General features: G+C 35.7%; 1 protein-coding gene across 38 annotated transcripts; it reads right to left on the bottom strand.

The window, feature by feature from the left end:
• Positions 1-479: 479 nt before the first annotated feature.
• LOC110601715 lies at positions 480-12,815 on the bottom strand. Of its 38 annotated transcripts, none has more exons than XR_006348722.1 (7): positions 10,459-11,252; positions 5,094-5,209; positions 4,224-4,789; positions 2,912-2,992; positions 1,076-2,818; positions 929-994; positions 480-783 (listed from the first exon to the last, which is right to left on the bottom strand). XR_006348722.1 is itself a non-coding variant. In XM_021738975.2 (3 exons), exons 1-2 carry the CDS (start codon positions 11,238-11,240, stop codon positions 10,465-10,467), a joined length of 660 nt encoding a protein of 219 aa, XP_021594667.1. In that variant the 5' UTR covers positions 11,241-11,252; the 3' UTR covers positions 10,152-10,239; positions 10,459-10,464. The 38 variants fall into 38 exon arrangements, 3 of the variants coding, with proteins under 3 accessions (XP_021594665.1, XP_021594667.1, XP_021594666.1); XR_006348724.1 differs by having other exon boundaries at positions 4,241-4,789; XR_006348728.1 differs by having other exon boundaries at positions 4,318-4,789.
• Between the last annotated feature and the right edge of the window lie 4,831 nt (positions 12,816-17,646).

Raw genomic sequence — 17,646 nt, 5'->3', positions numbered from 1 at the left:
AAAATTGGAAACCGATTCTACAATGAAGCATGAGCTCACATTTCAAGTTCTATCAGCAGAGGATCATATGAGATTACTCGCATATAAACGACGTGTCTTCGAGCTGATCATCAAGTCATTTGCTTTACTTAAACGACAGTCTAAATTAGAATTTTTGAAACTCTGTTGTTTATTAAATGAATTAGAGCAAATGATTTGATGGTCGGCCTAAGACTGGTCATCTACAGGCTCTTCTGGCTAATGCTCAATCATGTAGACAAGAGTTCATAAAACTACCTAGGAACCCTCTGGTTATAACTAAACTGTGCTACTTGCTTTAGCTTTACTTGTTCCCTGCAGAGCTATCAAGGTGGCTTTTGGGGTTGAAGATGGTGAGGCTTAAGGTTAAAAAAGTTAAGAGAAGTTAATAGTACAAATGGGAATAGCAAAGCTGAGCACAGAGCAATATGATAACCAAATAAGAGGGTAGAGGCAGAAGCTGATAATTGAATGCACATGGCTTTTGCTTGATGTAGAGAATGCCAGAGGGTAAAATTAGATAAACACAGAGAAAAGAAGTTCTATTGTGTATAGAAGCATTTGCTACAACAAAAAACGGCTAGCATAAAGTAAAAAACTGAAAGAACTCTGCTAAACTGGAACTAGGCCAACTGATGAATGAATTCTGATCTACCTTGGTATAAATAAAGGTGACACCCTCCTTCGAACCACATCCTGAATTTGTTCTGATGATAAAACTGATGCCGTACCAATAAAATCGGCATCTTGCATCTGCTGGTGCAACTGAATAACAAAAGATCCGAGGGAAGGTAGGAAGAGGTCCTTTGTAAGGCAAAATTATCCAATAGGTTTCTAAAGCAAACTTTAAATAATATGTGTGAATATATAGCAAGCAAAATTACAAATGTTATCACATACAGGCATATACCTTTTCAAGGATTGCAGATTGGTCTTCCAGGTGAAATTTGCGCATGTACTTCAGCATCTCCAGTTGCTGAAATAAAAATAAGAACAGCATGCACCATTTAGCAGCATCCTTCATCAAAACTCACACCAAAATGTAGCTAGACAGTACCTGTTCGTGTCATTTTGTTGATTGAGCATTTTTTCAGTAAACTCTTCTGGTCCAAGCTCAGCCTCATCACATGCCATCTCTTCACTGTCACTTGGCAGAAAATCAACAATGCACCACACAGAATTACATAACCCAATTTGTAAATATGGCATTTTCGATTATAAATGTGTGGACAATTACAAATTAGATGACACTTTTGCTTCCTTAAGTAAAGTAGCAAACTACCCCAGAGACAATGAAACATGTTGGGAAATTAAAGGACCATGATCCATATGCATGCTGATGGGACCCACCTTACATCATCACCATACCACTTGGACCACTCTTGATCATTCCTTTACATATATAGCACGATCACTCACCATGTCTCTGCGTCAAGATTCAGAACTTCAAGCTTCTGATTTTCAGCTTGACAATGGCGTCCACTGCTTCCTCTCCTAATCTCTCCATCACCAAAACCTTCACAACCACGCTGCAAGCTCCCACTTTCAGAACTTACTTTCCCACCAGGGTATTAAATAACGGCCGTTACGTAACATAATGGCCGTTATGTAACGGTATCAAGGGGGGCCGTTACCCGTGAGGCCGTTACCCAACGGCCCCCCTTGAAATGTGTCCGTAACGGCCGTTACGGCCGTTACGTAACGGTAACGGCCGTTACCGACAGTGATGTAACGGTAACGGCCGTTACTTTATCCCAACAAAAAATTCAGATTGCAGAGAATATATTCAGAACCACCTATGCATTGAATTTGACCACTTTTGTCCCTCTTCTCCAGCAACCACCAAGCAGCACAGCAGAAAGCCTCATTTTCCAACTAAAATTTCCAACTTTCTCTTCCTTTTCTCTCAAATATCTCAATCTCAAGCTTCCCTAAACATTTCTCATTCACAATTACAAGCTTAAATCTACCATTACCTACTTCATTTCAAGACAATTTCTTCTAAAAGGTGAGTTAATATTTCTGTGTATTTTTACTTTCAAAGTTGCTGTATTTTTTTTTTTTTTTAAATTTTTATAGATTAAATTTGTAGTTTTGAGTTAAAAATATACTTTGAGCTATTAATTTGTCCCATCTATAAAGATTGTATGGTTTTTGTTAGTTTAGACTATTTTTAAGAAATTATTATGAAATTAAATTAATTTTAGTTGCTGTATTTTTATTTTTTTTGTTTCATTTTTGTGGATTAAAGTGTTAGATTTGAGTTAAATTAATAGTGTATTTTTACTTTCAGAATTCAGAGCTGCTGTATTTTTTTTTTTTTTTTTTTGTAGATTAAATTTGTAGTTTTGAGTTAAAAATATACTTTGAGGCTATTAATTTGTCCGATCTATAAATTGTATGGTTTTTGTTAGTTTAGTTTAGACTATTTTTCAGAAATCATTATGAAATTAAATTATTTTTAGTTGCTGTATTTTTTTTTTTGTTTAATTTTTGTGGATTAAAGTGTTAGTTTTGAGTTAAATTAATAGTGGTAGACTAAGACTTGTAGTTTGATAATTAAAATTTCATATTTATATAATTTGTGTTAAATAGAAATTAATGTATGGAGTTAGATTAAAATTAAAATATTAGTTATGAAAAAAAATATTTGTCTTCCATGTATTTGACATTTGATATCTTTTAATTTTTATAAACAGTTATTAAATATTTGTATTGAAAATGCCTCGTGGAAGTGGTTCTGGTTCTACTCAAGGGGGTGGTAAACCAAGTGATGATATTGGGTGGAAGTTTGCAACACCTACAGGGAAAAAAGGAGAACTGATTTATAATTTCTGTGGGAGAAAAGTCACAGGTGGAATAACAAGATTGAAGTTGCATTTGGCTAACATACCTGGTCAAATTGCAGGTTGTCAAAAAGTTTCTTCCCAAGTTAAGAAGGATATGGCCGCTGTCCTGAAAGAATACCAACTAGCTAAAAAAAATAAATAAAAAAGAGAAAGAGAATTAGAAGAAGAAATTATGAATATGAATAGAATCGAAGATGATGAGGAGGAGGAGGACATCGAAATGGAAATGGCGAGACGGACGAGCATGAGACAGTTGGAAGAAGATGAATTTAGAAGGAGAACTGGATCTAGATTTGATGTTGGTGGTAGCAGCAGACAAGTGTTGGGTCGTTCTGCTACTACACGTGAGAGGTAGAGAAGCACAAAGATATGCAGAAGTATCTACACTGGCATCTCAGTTGGCTGCCACAGAAGTTGAGATAGAGAGAAGCAGAGCTCAACAAAAATAGCCAAAGTTAAAAACTAAATGGTTGAAGACACAGAAGGAGAAAATGTTGAAAGCATTTGGAAATTTTGTTATACATAATAGGCTTCTCTTCAGTATTGTTGAGTCACCGTGGACAAAGCCACTTTTAAGAACAACAGCAGAAATCGGGCCTAATGTATCTCCACCTAGTGCTTATGAAATTGCAGAAGTTTATATAGGCTCATTTGATGGAATATGGAAGGAGAGGGGAGTTACTATAATGTGTGTGATGGTTGGAGTGGGCTAACACGTATGAGTATAGTAAATTTTCTTGTCTACTCAAACAGAGGAACAGTGTTCCACAAGTCAATTGATGCATCCAATGTGGAACATAAAGATATAGAATACTATTTTAAAATTATGAAAGAAGTAGTGAAAGAAATAGGCTCTCAAAAAGTTGTCCAAGTGGTAACGGACAACGAAGCTGCCATTAAATTAGGAGGGAAGAAACTGATGGAGAAATTCCCTAATTTATATTGGACTGCTTGTAGTGCTCATTGCATTGATTTGATTTTGGAAGATATTGAAAAGAAGAAGAGTGTGAAAAAAATAATTGACCAAGCCAAGGTAATTACCCAATTTATTTATAATCATAATTGGGTAGTCAATTATATGAAGAAATTCACAGACAATAGAGATATTATTCGACCAACAATGGAGACTCGAAAACGTTAACCAACAATTAAACAGAAAATAAAGGAGAAGAGAATATGGAGAGGAATATCTGTGATTGTACTAATCAAAAATGGGTTTACAGCAGGTAGGGGAAGCAGATAATGAACAAAAGATAAAAGATAATGACTGTAAGCCAGCCCCTAGGACAAGCCCGAGCAGAGGAATTTCTGCTGATACAAATGGATTCAAAAAGATGCCCTCCTCTCTCCTCATACATACTATTTATACTGACATTTCCTAACTAACTTGGTGGTGATGTGTCTTTTCCTTTTTCTTGATTCCCAAGGGTGATTCTCTTGGCAGCTTTACCTCTTCTAGTGTATACCCAATATGCCCCTGGAGTTGTAGCTGGATTCCTAACACATACCTATCACAAAAGAATAAAAATCAAGCACAATATAGATGGGGGATCTTTCAACACAATTAGTCTAGCATGCTGTACTTTAGTACACCTAAATGCCAATATTTGGCCACCACAACATAAGCCAGGAGGAAGAGTTGGATTAAACTTTAACCTCAGTCTGGCTGTAAAAAGGATGTAGGTAAAGGAAGAAGAAAATTATCATTCTAAGAGTTCCAGCACTTCAAACTTTTATATACCTTTTACTGGAAAAAATCTCAGGCCTAGCCACCTAGGATCTGCCAACTACCTCTACCTTACCCAACCCTTGTAAACCAAGAATACTTGGAGCAACCATCAACCTCTGACATTTATGGCTTCTTCCTGTTCTTCACTGTTCTGTCTGTCTTAACTTCTTAATAGTTGACCAAATTAATGTTTCTTCAAGAAAAAAAATCAAAGGCAATAAATTCCGAAATGCATATATGTATCCAAAAAAACAGTGCTTTAAAAGGGACGAACAAATCCCATAACTCACATTAATAGCATTGCATATCAGCCACCCAAGACAAATAATCCAATCCAGAAACATATAATCCAATGTACAAGCACAAAAGCATAGCTCCCAGACCATCAATAAACCATATTTAAAGACAATACAACTCTGATAACTGATGCAACCCCCAATAAATTAAAAAGATATATTATAGAAGTGTATGTTGCAAGATTGAAAAAGCAAACATACAGAGTATCTGTAGGAATGACACCCACAGCTCGCTCCTTCAAAAGTTGAACGACTGGATCTAACTTCCAAGTGTCTCCTCCTGATGGATCGGCTTCTACATAAAGTAAGCCATCTTCCTGATATTTACATACCCACCATAAATAAAATATACAAACACCAAGCAAAACACCCAAAAAAAAAACATATGGAAAGATGCCTGCCAGTTTCTCTCTCTCTCTCTCTCTCTTTTGGGCCGAAGGCAGTTTACTTCTTAAATCTTTCTAACATTTCAGTGGGACATTATCAATTTCCATCTGTTTAATATCCAAATTTTAAAAATGGAGCACAAAACAAGAAAACAACCCTAAAGAGGAAATATAGTAGTGATATCATAGAAACTGCCTGGTATTTGGAAAATGTTTCTGCAATCATCTCATTCTTAAACTACATCATAGACTCAAATGTTCAAAAGAGTTTAAGCATGACACTAGCATTATCCCAAAGGCATTCTAATGACAGCTACATAAACTCAAGAATTTCACAGCAGTTCAACACAGCAAACTTACCAGGTCTTTCATTTTTAATACTCGCATGACAGGGAATACAAAAGTGACTACACTCCAACATACCCAAAAAAAAAAAAGAAATAAAAAAAGTTATTGCCTTCTCAATGGTTAGTAAGCATTAAGAAAATGATTTTGTCATTCTATCTCTCTTACACACACAAAAAAACCAGACACGTTCGATGCTCTGTATGCAGCGGTTGAGACGTAACAAAGATCATAGCTTAAAAATTTATTAACTATTTGGACCTCATGAAAACACAACTTTTACTCTTCGGTATGCCTAATTTAACCATTAGTGTTACTAGTATTTAGTTCTATATCACTCGATCTCACCAGCAACCAACAACCTTTGCAATGAAATGCTGAAATTTCAAGCAATCCACAGCCGAACCAAAAAAATGACAGAGAAGCATTGTTTTCATCTACAAACTAGTAGTTCTATTGAAGAAGAAGAAAGGACCTTGGTAAAACGAGGAGCAGAGTACTTGAGACGCTTGGGGCTTCACTTAAAGGCCATAGATAAGACACGGCTGCGAGGGGGCTTCAGCGAGTCAAAGGAGACGCCATTAGCAAAGGGAAAGACACGGTGTGGTGGCCTTGCTGCGGCGGCCGTAAAGTAGAGTGACAGAGTGTTACTGCAACTGCACATTTTCGTCTCCGCCATATTTCCGATGGGCGAGAGCCTGGTGCTCTCTGGAACATGGAGAGAAGAGAAGACACATCATATATTCATATATTCAATACATAGTTATCTAGTCCATAAAATATTATAATATTAAAAAAATTTATTATTTAATCCCTAAATTTTATTAAATTATTAATTTTTTGAAAAAATAAATATAGCCTATGTTTTATTTTAATATATAAATATTGTTTGCATTGCAAAAGCGCGTCTCTTTAGTTTTTTTGACATGAAAAAAAAAGAAGTTTTATTAAATCATGAAACTCTTGAAAAATAATTTAGTCAATACAAATAAAAATAAAAGATCAGAATCGAAAGCATGTGCTAAAACATGAGTAGATTCATTCGCTTGCCTTCGAACCTATAAAATTGAAATACTAAGTTTGAAAAGTAAGGAGTAATATAAGAATAAATATTACGTAAATACTACGTTTGGAAAGTAAGGAATAAATATTACATGTAAAAATACTCTAATCCGATCTATCTGTCAAATTTACGAACCAATCATGGCCAACGTTAACATAAACAGCAGCCTCAAAATTTGAGGCAACTACACCATTAGAAACTGCAGTAACCTCATGCCCAGAACTTGCAGAAGCTTCAGCAACCATATGCCCAGAAATTTTAGCAGCATCATGTCCAATTTAACTCCAGAAACACTAGAAATGGGCTGCCAATCATTTTATTTTATAATAGAAGTAAAATAGTAATGTATAGTGAAAACAAAATGGTCTAACGAATAAAAAAATATATATTTCTGAAAAAAAAAAATACTTGAGTACTTTGTAAGCAGCATTTAGATGTTCTTGGGAAGACTTGTCCATGAATTGTGACAACACATACACACTGAAACTAATATCTGGCCTTGTCAATGTAATATACATTAACTTGCCTCTGTCTGTATATTGTTGGTTCAGAAAGCTCAGTTTCCGTCTTATGCTTTAATTTTATATTTACCTTCATTGGGATTGAGCTTGCTTTGGCACCTAACATTCCATATTCTTCAAGCATTTCTAAGATAAACTTCCTCTGGGAGATTACAACTCTTTTGGCTAACCTAACAACTTCAAGCCCTAGGAAATATTGAATTGATCCCAAATCTTTCAATTTAAAGTGTGAGCTCAGATGGGTTTTGAAATGCTCAATCAACTGCTTGTTACTACTCTCAATTATATCTACATACACCAATACAGCAATGAAACCAACTTCAGTGTGCTTAGTGAAGAGTGAATAGTCACTTTTGGATAGGATAAATCCTTCTTGTATCAGACTATTAGTAAACTTAATGTTCCATTGTCTTGAGGCTTGCTTCAAACCATATAAGGACTTTTGGAGCTTGCATGCTAACTTTGACTTGCCTCCATACTCTCTCTGCACTTGATAGCCCTATGAGATATCCATTTAAATCTCCTCATTCAGATCTCCATTTAAAAAAGCATTGTTGACATCTAACTTAGATAAATGCCATCCATGAACTACTGCCAATGCAAGAAAAGTCCTAATAGTAGTATGCTTGGCTACAGGACTGAATGTCTCTTGAAAATCAAAACCACGCCTCTAAGTGTAAACCTTGGCCATTAACCTGGCTTTGTATCTTTCAACTGTGCCATCTAAATGAAACTTGACTTTATAGACCCACTTGCAACCTAGAGCCTTGGCCCCAGTAGGTAAGGAGGTGATAACCCAAGTCTTATTGTACTCTAAGGCATCAAGTTCTTGTTGCATGGCTAGCTTCCGGTGATCAAATTGAACAGCCTGAGAATAAGTATGAGGTTCAAAAGTAGAGGACACATTAAGAATAAAGGTTCCGTAGGAAGGAGATAATCTATCAAAAGAAAGAACTTGTTGAAGTGCGTGTGCGGTACAAAACAAAACATTCTGTGGACAAGACTGCTTGAGACCAATATGATATTGATGAAGATACTCAGGAAGTTTGGACACTCCGGAACTTCTTCTGAGAGCAGGTGGCTCAGTACGGAAAGGCTGAGACCGAGACTAAGGAGGATTAGGAGATGTAGGAGAACTAGACAGTTGTAAAGGACTGTAATCAGGAAATTCTGGAATAGAGGCAGAAGTGTCATGACTTAGATTGTTGGTTTTGGACAAAATAGGTGCTGTGGGGAATAAAAGAGTATCAAAAGAGCTACAGGTAAGACTAGATTAGGTAAATTTAAAGACTGGTCAGGGGAGAGTTCAATTCACATAAAGGATAAATGTCCTCATGAAATGTGACATCTCTGGAGATAAGGCAAACTTTGGCCTCCAAATCATACAGTTTGTAGCCTTTGACACCACTTGGATAATCAATGAACACACACCTTCTAGCTCTTGAGTCAAACTTGATTCTATGAGCAATAAGATTTAAAGCATAGCATAAACAACCAAATGACTTAAGATGGGTATAAGAAGGAGGCTTGTGAAACATGAGTTCAAAAGGAGTCTTGTTAGCAAGTTTAGGACTAGGTATTCTATTGATAAGATAGCTTGCAGTTAGAACAGCAGATCCCCAAAAAGAAATGGGCATATGAGCATGAAAAAGAAGTGCCCTTACTGCATTAAGGATGTGTTGACGCTTTCTTTCAACCACCCCATTCTGTTGGGGTGTGTAAACACAGGAATTTTGATGCATAATACCATTCTCAGCAAAAAAGGAACGAAGCATAAACTCAGTACCATTGCCCGTTCTAATTTGCTTGATAGAGACTTGAAATTGATTCTTGACATATTGACAAAAATAAGGAATGAGGAAAGATACTTCTAACTTAGTTTTCATAAGAAAGACCCATATATACTTGGATGCATCATCAACAATGGTGAGAAAATAGTGGTTTCTATTAATATCAGCTTGAGAATATGGTCCCCAGACATCCATGTGAATTAAATCAAAGATTGCATTATTATTAGCAGCATGATCAGGGAAAGGTAACCTCCTGTGTTTAGCTCTATAACAGAGCAGGACAAAAACAAGTTGACTTATTAGACCAAAACAATAATTGTGATTTTAAACACAATAGGCTATCATCTGAGGGATGGTCCAATCTGTGATGCCAAATGTCAAAAGAAACAGAACTGACTGAATGACAAGTTGAAGAAAGGGGAACCTCTAGTATGAACAATCCATTTTCCTGCTTAGCCTTCCCAATCATCCTCCATGCGGAAAGGTCCGGAATTATGCAATAAGCACCCATAAAGAAGAGGCCAATTTCCTTGTGATCAATCAGTCTACTTACTGATAACAGATTGAAATTAAATGCAGGTACAAACAAAAAATTTTGGAGGAAAATTAAGGGATGAAAACAAACTGTACCAACTGCCTCAACTTGCACCTTCTGACCATTTGGAAAGGAAACAAAAGACTTATGAACTTAATGAAACTCAGCAAACAATGAGGAGTCACAAATTATATGATTTGTTGCACTAGTGTCCACAATCTAACGACTATCAATCTGGTCAACGAGTTGAGAACGTATACCTGCAGTGTTGATTTGTGAATCTAAAATAGGTGCAGGATTTTGATTTACATGTTGATCACTGAGTAAGTTCATCAACCTCTATACTTATTCCTTAGAGAGTGCAAATGAGAAGCAATGTCAGAAGATGAAGTTATACCAGGGGCGTGTTTTAGAGATGAAGATGAAGCAACATTAGAAATTTGTTGCACAGATGTTGCCTTTGAGAAATTTCCAGAATTACCAACACCTCCCTTTGATCTAGTAAATTTGAAATCCGGTGGAAATCCTATGAGTCTGTAGCATTGAGCCTTCATGTGACCTTGTTTTCCACAGTGAAAGTATACAATGCCAATTTTTTACTTTCTTCACAGCCATAGCAGCAGAATCAGTAAAGGACAGAGTCTGTAACAATAGAGATCTCTGAGTCTCTTTCCTTAGTACCATGTTATACACTTCATGAATGAAACCTAATAATGAAAACAAAATTAATGAATGAAACCTAATAATGAAATGCCTGAATTCCGCCAGTGTAATAAACTGCTATTAAATATGATTATTCCAAATCCAAAACCACTAGCTGTCTAGCTTCAAGCTATATCTGAATCAAAACATCTTCAAAATCCCACGTCTATTTCCAGATTCGTTCTATCTTTCCAGATCTAATGTTAGAACTAAGCTTGACTTACTGATAACTACTCATACTGGACATGGGAAGTTGCATTCTCGAAAGGATTGTCTGCAAAGCGGATCCAACATTGCCAAAAGAAGCGTCAGCATTGTTGAACATCACATTGTCCCACATCAAAGGGGAAGGGTTAAGATAAGACAGGCTTGGAAAGCTTGGAACATTACTAATTGTCCTGACACCACATTGATTGCCAGTGTACTGATCCTTGGCCATCATCGTCAGATCTTCCAGAAAACTTGGACTTGTTGAAGTCCCTGGAGAAGTCTGGATTTGCTGGGAATGCATTTGTAGTTGAACACCCAATGGCTTCGGATCAGAGAACAGTTGCAGCTGCAAGTTAGCTAAGTTGCTGCTGTTACTGTTTCTGTCCATTAATTTTCTACTCAGACTCGTTGTTTGGTAATCAGAGAAAATCTGCAAGTTTGAATTGTTTGAATTTGATGGAATCAAATACGAGCTCTGTCCTGGCAGGAAACAGTTAACTGGCAATGGCATGACATCAGAGAAAAGCTGATGAAAGTTGCTAAAATTCCTGACACTGTTGCTTCTGTTCATGTAATTCTCCATGATTTGAGAACCGTAAAGCATTCTCATTGCAAATTCATCCATCAGAATCTGATTTTCCTGAAACCTGTCAAGTTTTCTATCTGCAACTTCTATTTTCTTGTCTAACTGAGCGATCAAAACCCGCAACTGATCCTCCAAGAAACCATCGAGACGAACATCCCACAGTGGAAAATTAGCTTCGTAAATTTGCTTATTCAACTTAGAAATCTCCATATCAACTTTCTTCTTTTTCTTGCCTGATCAGTTTTCTTGTACTTGTTTATAATTCTCTTAATCTTATCAGGATTTGATGGCCAGGTGGCTTCCACCTTGATGACTCGTTCATCTTTCTCTTTCGGTACCAAAATAATCAGGCAAGCTTCAACGCCGCAAAGAATTAAAAATTTTGAAATCTTCTTTAGCAAACTTTTCTTCCTCTTTTGAAAGGTGTTCATCCGAGTGCTCTCCTTCCTTATTAATTCCATTTTAATTCTACTGTGACCCATTTATTTGAAAAAAAAACAAATCATTCTCAGTGGGGTAAGGGTAGAATTTTTTTTTAATCACAGCTATTCATTTAATTATGTTTTAAAAGAACGTATTTTTATGCATTATCGTTAAAAATATGACATTTAATTAAGGTGAAAATTAAATTATAACACAGAATTTATTTCTGTTATTTACTTTACATAATGGGGAACTAAAGAGTAATTAATTTCAAAATGTTAGAACACATGAAGCCTTAATTAGTCGTATAATAATTAATAACCACACACAAATTAAACAAGTTTAAAATTATCAGTAAAAATCCATTAACAAATTGAAAACACTTCGATGAAATAATAAATTCAAGAAAATTAAAAGCGAGAAAATACAGAAAGTACATACTCATATAAGCACTAACTTTTCGGCTATTGATTACGTATAAAATTAGTGAAATTAAGGTATTTAAAAAAAATATTTTCACCGATACATAATTAATGACAAAAAAACTAGCATTCATACGAGTACGTGCTTTTTTTAACTTCACCCAAATTAAAATTTAATTGTCTTTAACTCACTTGCATTGAAATTGTTTTTAATATGAATTCTCATATTTGAATTTCAGCCGTATCCATTTATATAAAAAAATGAAAAAAATTGTTTTTATTGATTTAGTATGAAATTATAGAGGGGAAAGCATAGAAAGTACCTTTTAGCTTGCCAATACCTATCAAAGCCACAACAATGAAGTTCTTCTTCTATGGCCTTAAATAGCAATAACAGTTGAAGTTCATGGCCTTCTATATATAGAGGAAATTACGAGATGGGATTTTCATGATGTGAAGAGAAATTTTCTCTTTCTTATTATGAAAGCAAATTAAAGTAATGATTATGATTTTTTTAAAATCATTATAGCGATATATGAGAGGGAAAATTGATTTTACTGCCTTTTTAGGATCGCTAATTAATGCATATAAAACTGCTGCATTGATTATATGGAAAAATTACTTTTCTTCTGTCTATTAAGAAAAAATAACTGATGCAACCCCCAATAAATTGAAAAGATATATTATAGAAGTGTATGTTGCAAGATTGAAAAAGCAAACATACAGAGTATCTGTAGGAATGACACCCACAGCTCGCTCCTTCAAAAGTTGAACGACTGGATCTAACTTCCAACTGTCTCCTCCTGATGGATCGGCTTCTACATAAAGTAAGCCATCTTCCTGATATTTACATACCCACCATAAATAAAATATACAAACACCAAGCAAAACACCCAAAAAAAAAAAAACATATGGAAAGATGCCTGCCAGTTTTTCTCTCTCTCTCTCTTTTGGGCCGAAGGTAGTTTACTTCTTAAATCTTTCTAACATTTCAGTGGGACATTATCAATTTCCATCTGTTTAATATCCAAATTTTAAAAATGGAGCACAAAACAAGAAAACAACCCTAAAGAGGTGCTTGGTCACCTATAGGGGCTGCCAACTCTCTTAGTGTTCTTTCTCTTGGAATTGGTGCCCTTATTACTTGATTTTCTGGTATAATATCAGCAAGGACAGCAGGTTCTGCTGGTCTTCGGACAGGGGTAGTAGGTTGCATGTTGAATTCTGCCATCTCAGCAGCTGTTTGGGCAAACACAGCAGTGTTGTGATCTGTTTCAGCAGGTGTTGATTCTGTTTTTTTCAATGTATATTGCTGGTTTTGTTGGTACAACAAGTTCTGGTTCAGTTGGGGCAGTTTCAGCAGGTGCTGATTTTTGGATAGCAGCAGAGTATGCAGGCTGTGCTGTCTCGCGGGCAGCAGCAATTTCAGCAGTTTTGACAGCAATTGCTATCTCTGTTTCAACAGCAATTTCTGGACGTTGGACAGCAGGTGCTGTCTCTTGGACAACAACAGTTTCTGGAGTCTTGACAGCAACTGCAGCAATGTTTCCTTCAGCAGCAGTGTGTTGTGTAGCAGTGTTTATGGCTGCCTCTAAGTTGGTGGCTGCTGTTGATGAAGTTTGTTTTGAGGCTTGGCTCCTCGGATTGGCTTGCCTTCTTATTTGCCTTGTTGTGTGCTCAATTTCTAGATCGTAGGGTAGAGTTTCCTTACGTCTAGCCCTGGTCATGAAAAAAAAACAAATTAGTTAAATCAATTCCCCGGCAACGGTGCCAATTTTTGACTGTGCGGTTATCGAAGCCGGTCAAAAATAACCTTTTTGGTTATCAACAATTTTACGACTGTAGATAGTGGCAAAAGGATCAAATCCACAGGGAATTGATACTCACTTATTTTTCTTATCAAGACCAAGTAAATAAATAGACAATAAAAGTAAATTAGAGGTTTTGAAGGTTGATGTCTAAATTAGAATCAAAAGCAATTAAGTAAAGAAAATAATAAAGTAAAGAGAATTAAATAATAAGAAAAGCCTAGTTGAAGAATTGGATCCACTTTAGTTGTCGGGATTGATCATTGACACAAAGGTTCTTTTATTTGATTCAATAAATTAGTTATGGAGGTGGAAGACGCTTCTCACCACTATATCCCCCATTAAGCATAGATTAATTAGAAAACGTTCTCTAATTAATCACTAATCAATAAGTTGCCAAGGAACGTCCTTAGGGCTTTTAGCATCTTACAACTGTCAATTGTATTAAGAAATAGAGAGAACTAATTCTAGCTATCCAAACGTATAGTGATATTGCTAGATCATACAATTTCCTTAGTTTTTACACCAAGAGTTACTTGTGTTTGAATAATTCAAACAATTACGGACTTAAAACTATCCAAACTAATAAATTATTACTTTGCAATCAAGAATCAATGGGCCCTATTGATCTAAATAACAAAGCAACAATGGAATTAAAAATGAAATTGCATAAATATTGATAAATAAAAGAACAACATAATATGTTCAGATCTCCCAATCCATTAACAACTAAAGTCTCATGGAAAAGTAAGTGGTCTCCCGTTCTAGTGCTGAATCTGAATATCGAGCCATGACACAAGCCGTTTGTGAAGTCTTGTAGGTACGTCAACTATTGGAAGAAGTTGGGTTCACAAATTCGGTGCTTGCTAAGTTGTGGTGTGATAATCAAGCAGCTATCCACATTGCCTCCAATCCAGTATTTCACGAGAGGACTAAACACATCGAGATTGATTGTCATTTTGTTCGTGAAAAGGTCCAACAAAAGATAATATCAACAGGACATATTCGAACCGGAGAACAATTAGGAGATATCTTCACTAAAGCTCTAAATGGGACTCGAGTTGATTATACATGTAACAAGTTGGGCATGATTAACATTTATGCTCCAACTTGAGGGGGAGTGTTATAGGTTATAAGAAGTAAATATGTTAATATAGGAAGTAAATATTGATAGATGGGTTAATTGCTTAATCTTAGGGATTGTATACTCATAGGCTTAATTTTCCTTCCTGTTTAGATACCGTCTCTCATGTATAAATAGGTTGTAATTTCTATTGTAAAATACAACAAATATTATCTTTCTAAAAATCTGCTTCGTTGTAAGATCCTGAAAAATACAATGATCATGAAAGAATGGGACACGACAATTCAAGTTTCGAGTAAGTTTTCTGACAGAAAGCAAATTAAAAGAAAGTTGTGCAAACATAGAACAGACGACAAAGAGACAGATGGTGTAGGGTTTGCAATCCCAGAACTCATGGCACAAGAGGTAGATCCCTCAGCTAAAGTAACAAAGGAGGAGGTTGTATGAGATTAAAAAGCTGATACGAAACTAGAATTACCTGTCATATGATTTGTAGTACCAGAATGAATAACCCATATAGAAGTAGAGGCAAGACAAGAGGTGGTAATACTTGAATTACTGATAGTAGAGGTAGAAGAATTAGTGAGCCTTAATTACTCTTTATATTGAGAGAATTGAGCAAAGTCTTCTGCAGATACTAAAATAGTTTTCTCAGATGTGACTGCCATTTGATAAGATAAAAGAAAATGATAGAAACCCTTTATTGAATTGTATTCAAAATCAAAGCCAGTAACGACTAATTTCCTTCGATAAAGGATCAAGAACCAAAACAACGTCCAAGACAGATCGGTAAGCCACAAACCCTAAAATTCTAAAGCACCACCAAGATGAACAGTGTCGATGAACAGTTCACCAATCTCTGCTTGTAGCTTGTCTACTTGTAGCTTGTGATTGCTCTCAATAGAAGTTTCTGTTGGTTTGCAGTCTAACATATCAGTTTCTTCTAAAAGATCCAGAATGTATTTTCTCTAAGAAATAAAGATTTCTTTTCTTTGATCTTGCAATCTCGATTCCCAGGAAAATATATTGAAGTTTTCCTAGATCTTTAATTTCGAACTCTTGAGCTAAAAGCTTTTTCAGCTGAGTTATCTCTTCAGTGTCATCCCCTATCATTACTATTTCATCAACATAGACTATGAGAAGAGATTTTACCCTTGTAATGTCTGATAAATAGGGTATGATAAACATTGCTCTGTTGATAGCCAAGGGAAATCATAGCTCTACTAAATCGATCAAACCAATCTCTAGGTGACTGCTTCAACCCATACAATGCCTTCTTTAGCCTGCACTCTTTTCCTTATGCTTTTTCATCAGCAAATCCAAGAGAAATTTTCATATACACTTCCTCATCTAAGTCTTTTTGGAGGAATGCATTTTTCACATCAAATTGCTATAGGTCCTAGTCAAGATTGGTAGCGCAAGAAAATAATACTCTGATTGAGTTCATTTTGGTAATAGAGGCAAATGTCTCCTGGTAATTCACTCCATAGATTTGAGTGTATCCCTTGGCAACTAGTCTGACCTTAAATCTTTCAATTGCTCCATTTGCTTTGTGTTTCACACTGATCACTCATTTGCAGCCAACTAGTTTTTTTTCTAGGTGGAAGACATCAACTCCCTAGGTTTCATTTTAGTCAAGACTTTCATTTCTTCAATCATTGCTTCCTTCCAATTAGAATTAAATTGGAAGTTTTAAGAGCTTCCTTTCAATCCTGTGGAATAGACACAAAGGAAATAGACAAGACTCTATAGGATGGAGATAAAGAATTGTAAGAGAGAGAGTTAGAAATAGTGTTTTGTGCAAGATCTAATATCTTTTTTTTGAGCAATTGGTTTATTTAGATCATTAATGGGTTTAAGGTTTAGGGATGACTCACCAGACGGAGAAGAGAGAGATTTATGATACTGAGTAGGCTGCACAATGGCTTTTTTTGCTTCTATTGTCTCTTCTTGAGTATCTCCTTAAATCTGGTTTATTCAAACGCCCAATTATCTTTTCCTGATCATCAATAGTCTTCCCCTGTATAGTAGTCTCCTCTATAGTAAAACGCTCTAGAGTTATAGGACTAGGAATCATATCCTCTCTCATTGTTCTCCCCCTTTAGAGGTCATGGGATAGTATTGAAATAAGGTTCAGTCTCTCTAAATATAACATTCATACTGACAAAGTATTTTCTAGATGGAGGCTGGTAACACTTGTAATCCTTCTGTACATGAGAGTATCCACTACTCAACCAACACACATTTAGGAGCCCTTAGGTCGAGCTTCCCACCTGTCCTAGTATGAACAGAACACGTGCATCCAAACACCTTTGGTGGAAAAGTATAAGTATTTTTTCCTTGTAGCACTTTTAAAGGGCTTTTAAAGGTAAGAGTTTTAAGAGGCATTCTATTGATGAGATAAGCTGCAGATAGGATTGCATCTCCCCAATAGGTTTTTAGAAAGTTCATGGTGAAAAGGAGAGATTGGGCTATTTTCAATAGGTGCTTATTTTTTTCTTTCAGCAATACCATTTTGGGCACTAGTATAAGGACAATTAGTTTGATGCAGATAAGTAGAAAAACAACCATCCATGTACTCGGTACTATTATCAGTTCTCAAAACTTTTATTTCAACATCAAATTGAATACAAATCATCTTATGAAAAAATTAAAAGCAATAAGCCACATCACTATTTTTTTTATCAATAAATCCAAGTCATGTGACTGCAACAATCAATAAATGTAATAAACCAATGATTATCAGATAGTAAAACCGTTTGAGTAGGTCCCCAATTGTCAGAACGGATGGCCACAAGAGGGATCATACTTCTATTGCTACTAGAGGGATAAGATGTTCTTATATGCTTAGCATACTCACAAGCATCACAAACTAAAGA

Source organism: Manihot esculenta, chromosome 15 (assembly GCF_001659605.2).
Source record: "Manihot esculenta cultivar AM560-2 chromosome 15, M.esculenta_v8, whole genome shotgun sequence".
In the NCBI taxonomy this organism is placed as follows: domain Eukaryota; kingdom Viridiplantae; phylum Streptophyta; class Magnoliopsida; order Malpighiales; family Euphorbiaceae; genus Manihot; species Manihot esculenta.
This window is presented reverse-complemented; position numbering and strand designations above follow the sequence as displayed.

Coding starts and splice junctions, on each gene's coding strand:
- LOC110601715 (XM_021738973.2), bottom strand. CDS start 11,240: ATGGAGATTTCTAAGTTGAATAAGCAAATTTACGAAGCTAATTTTCCA.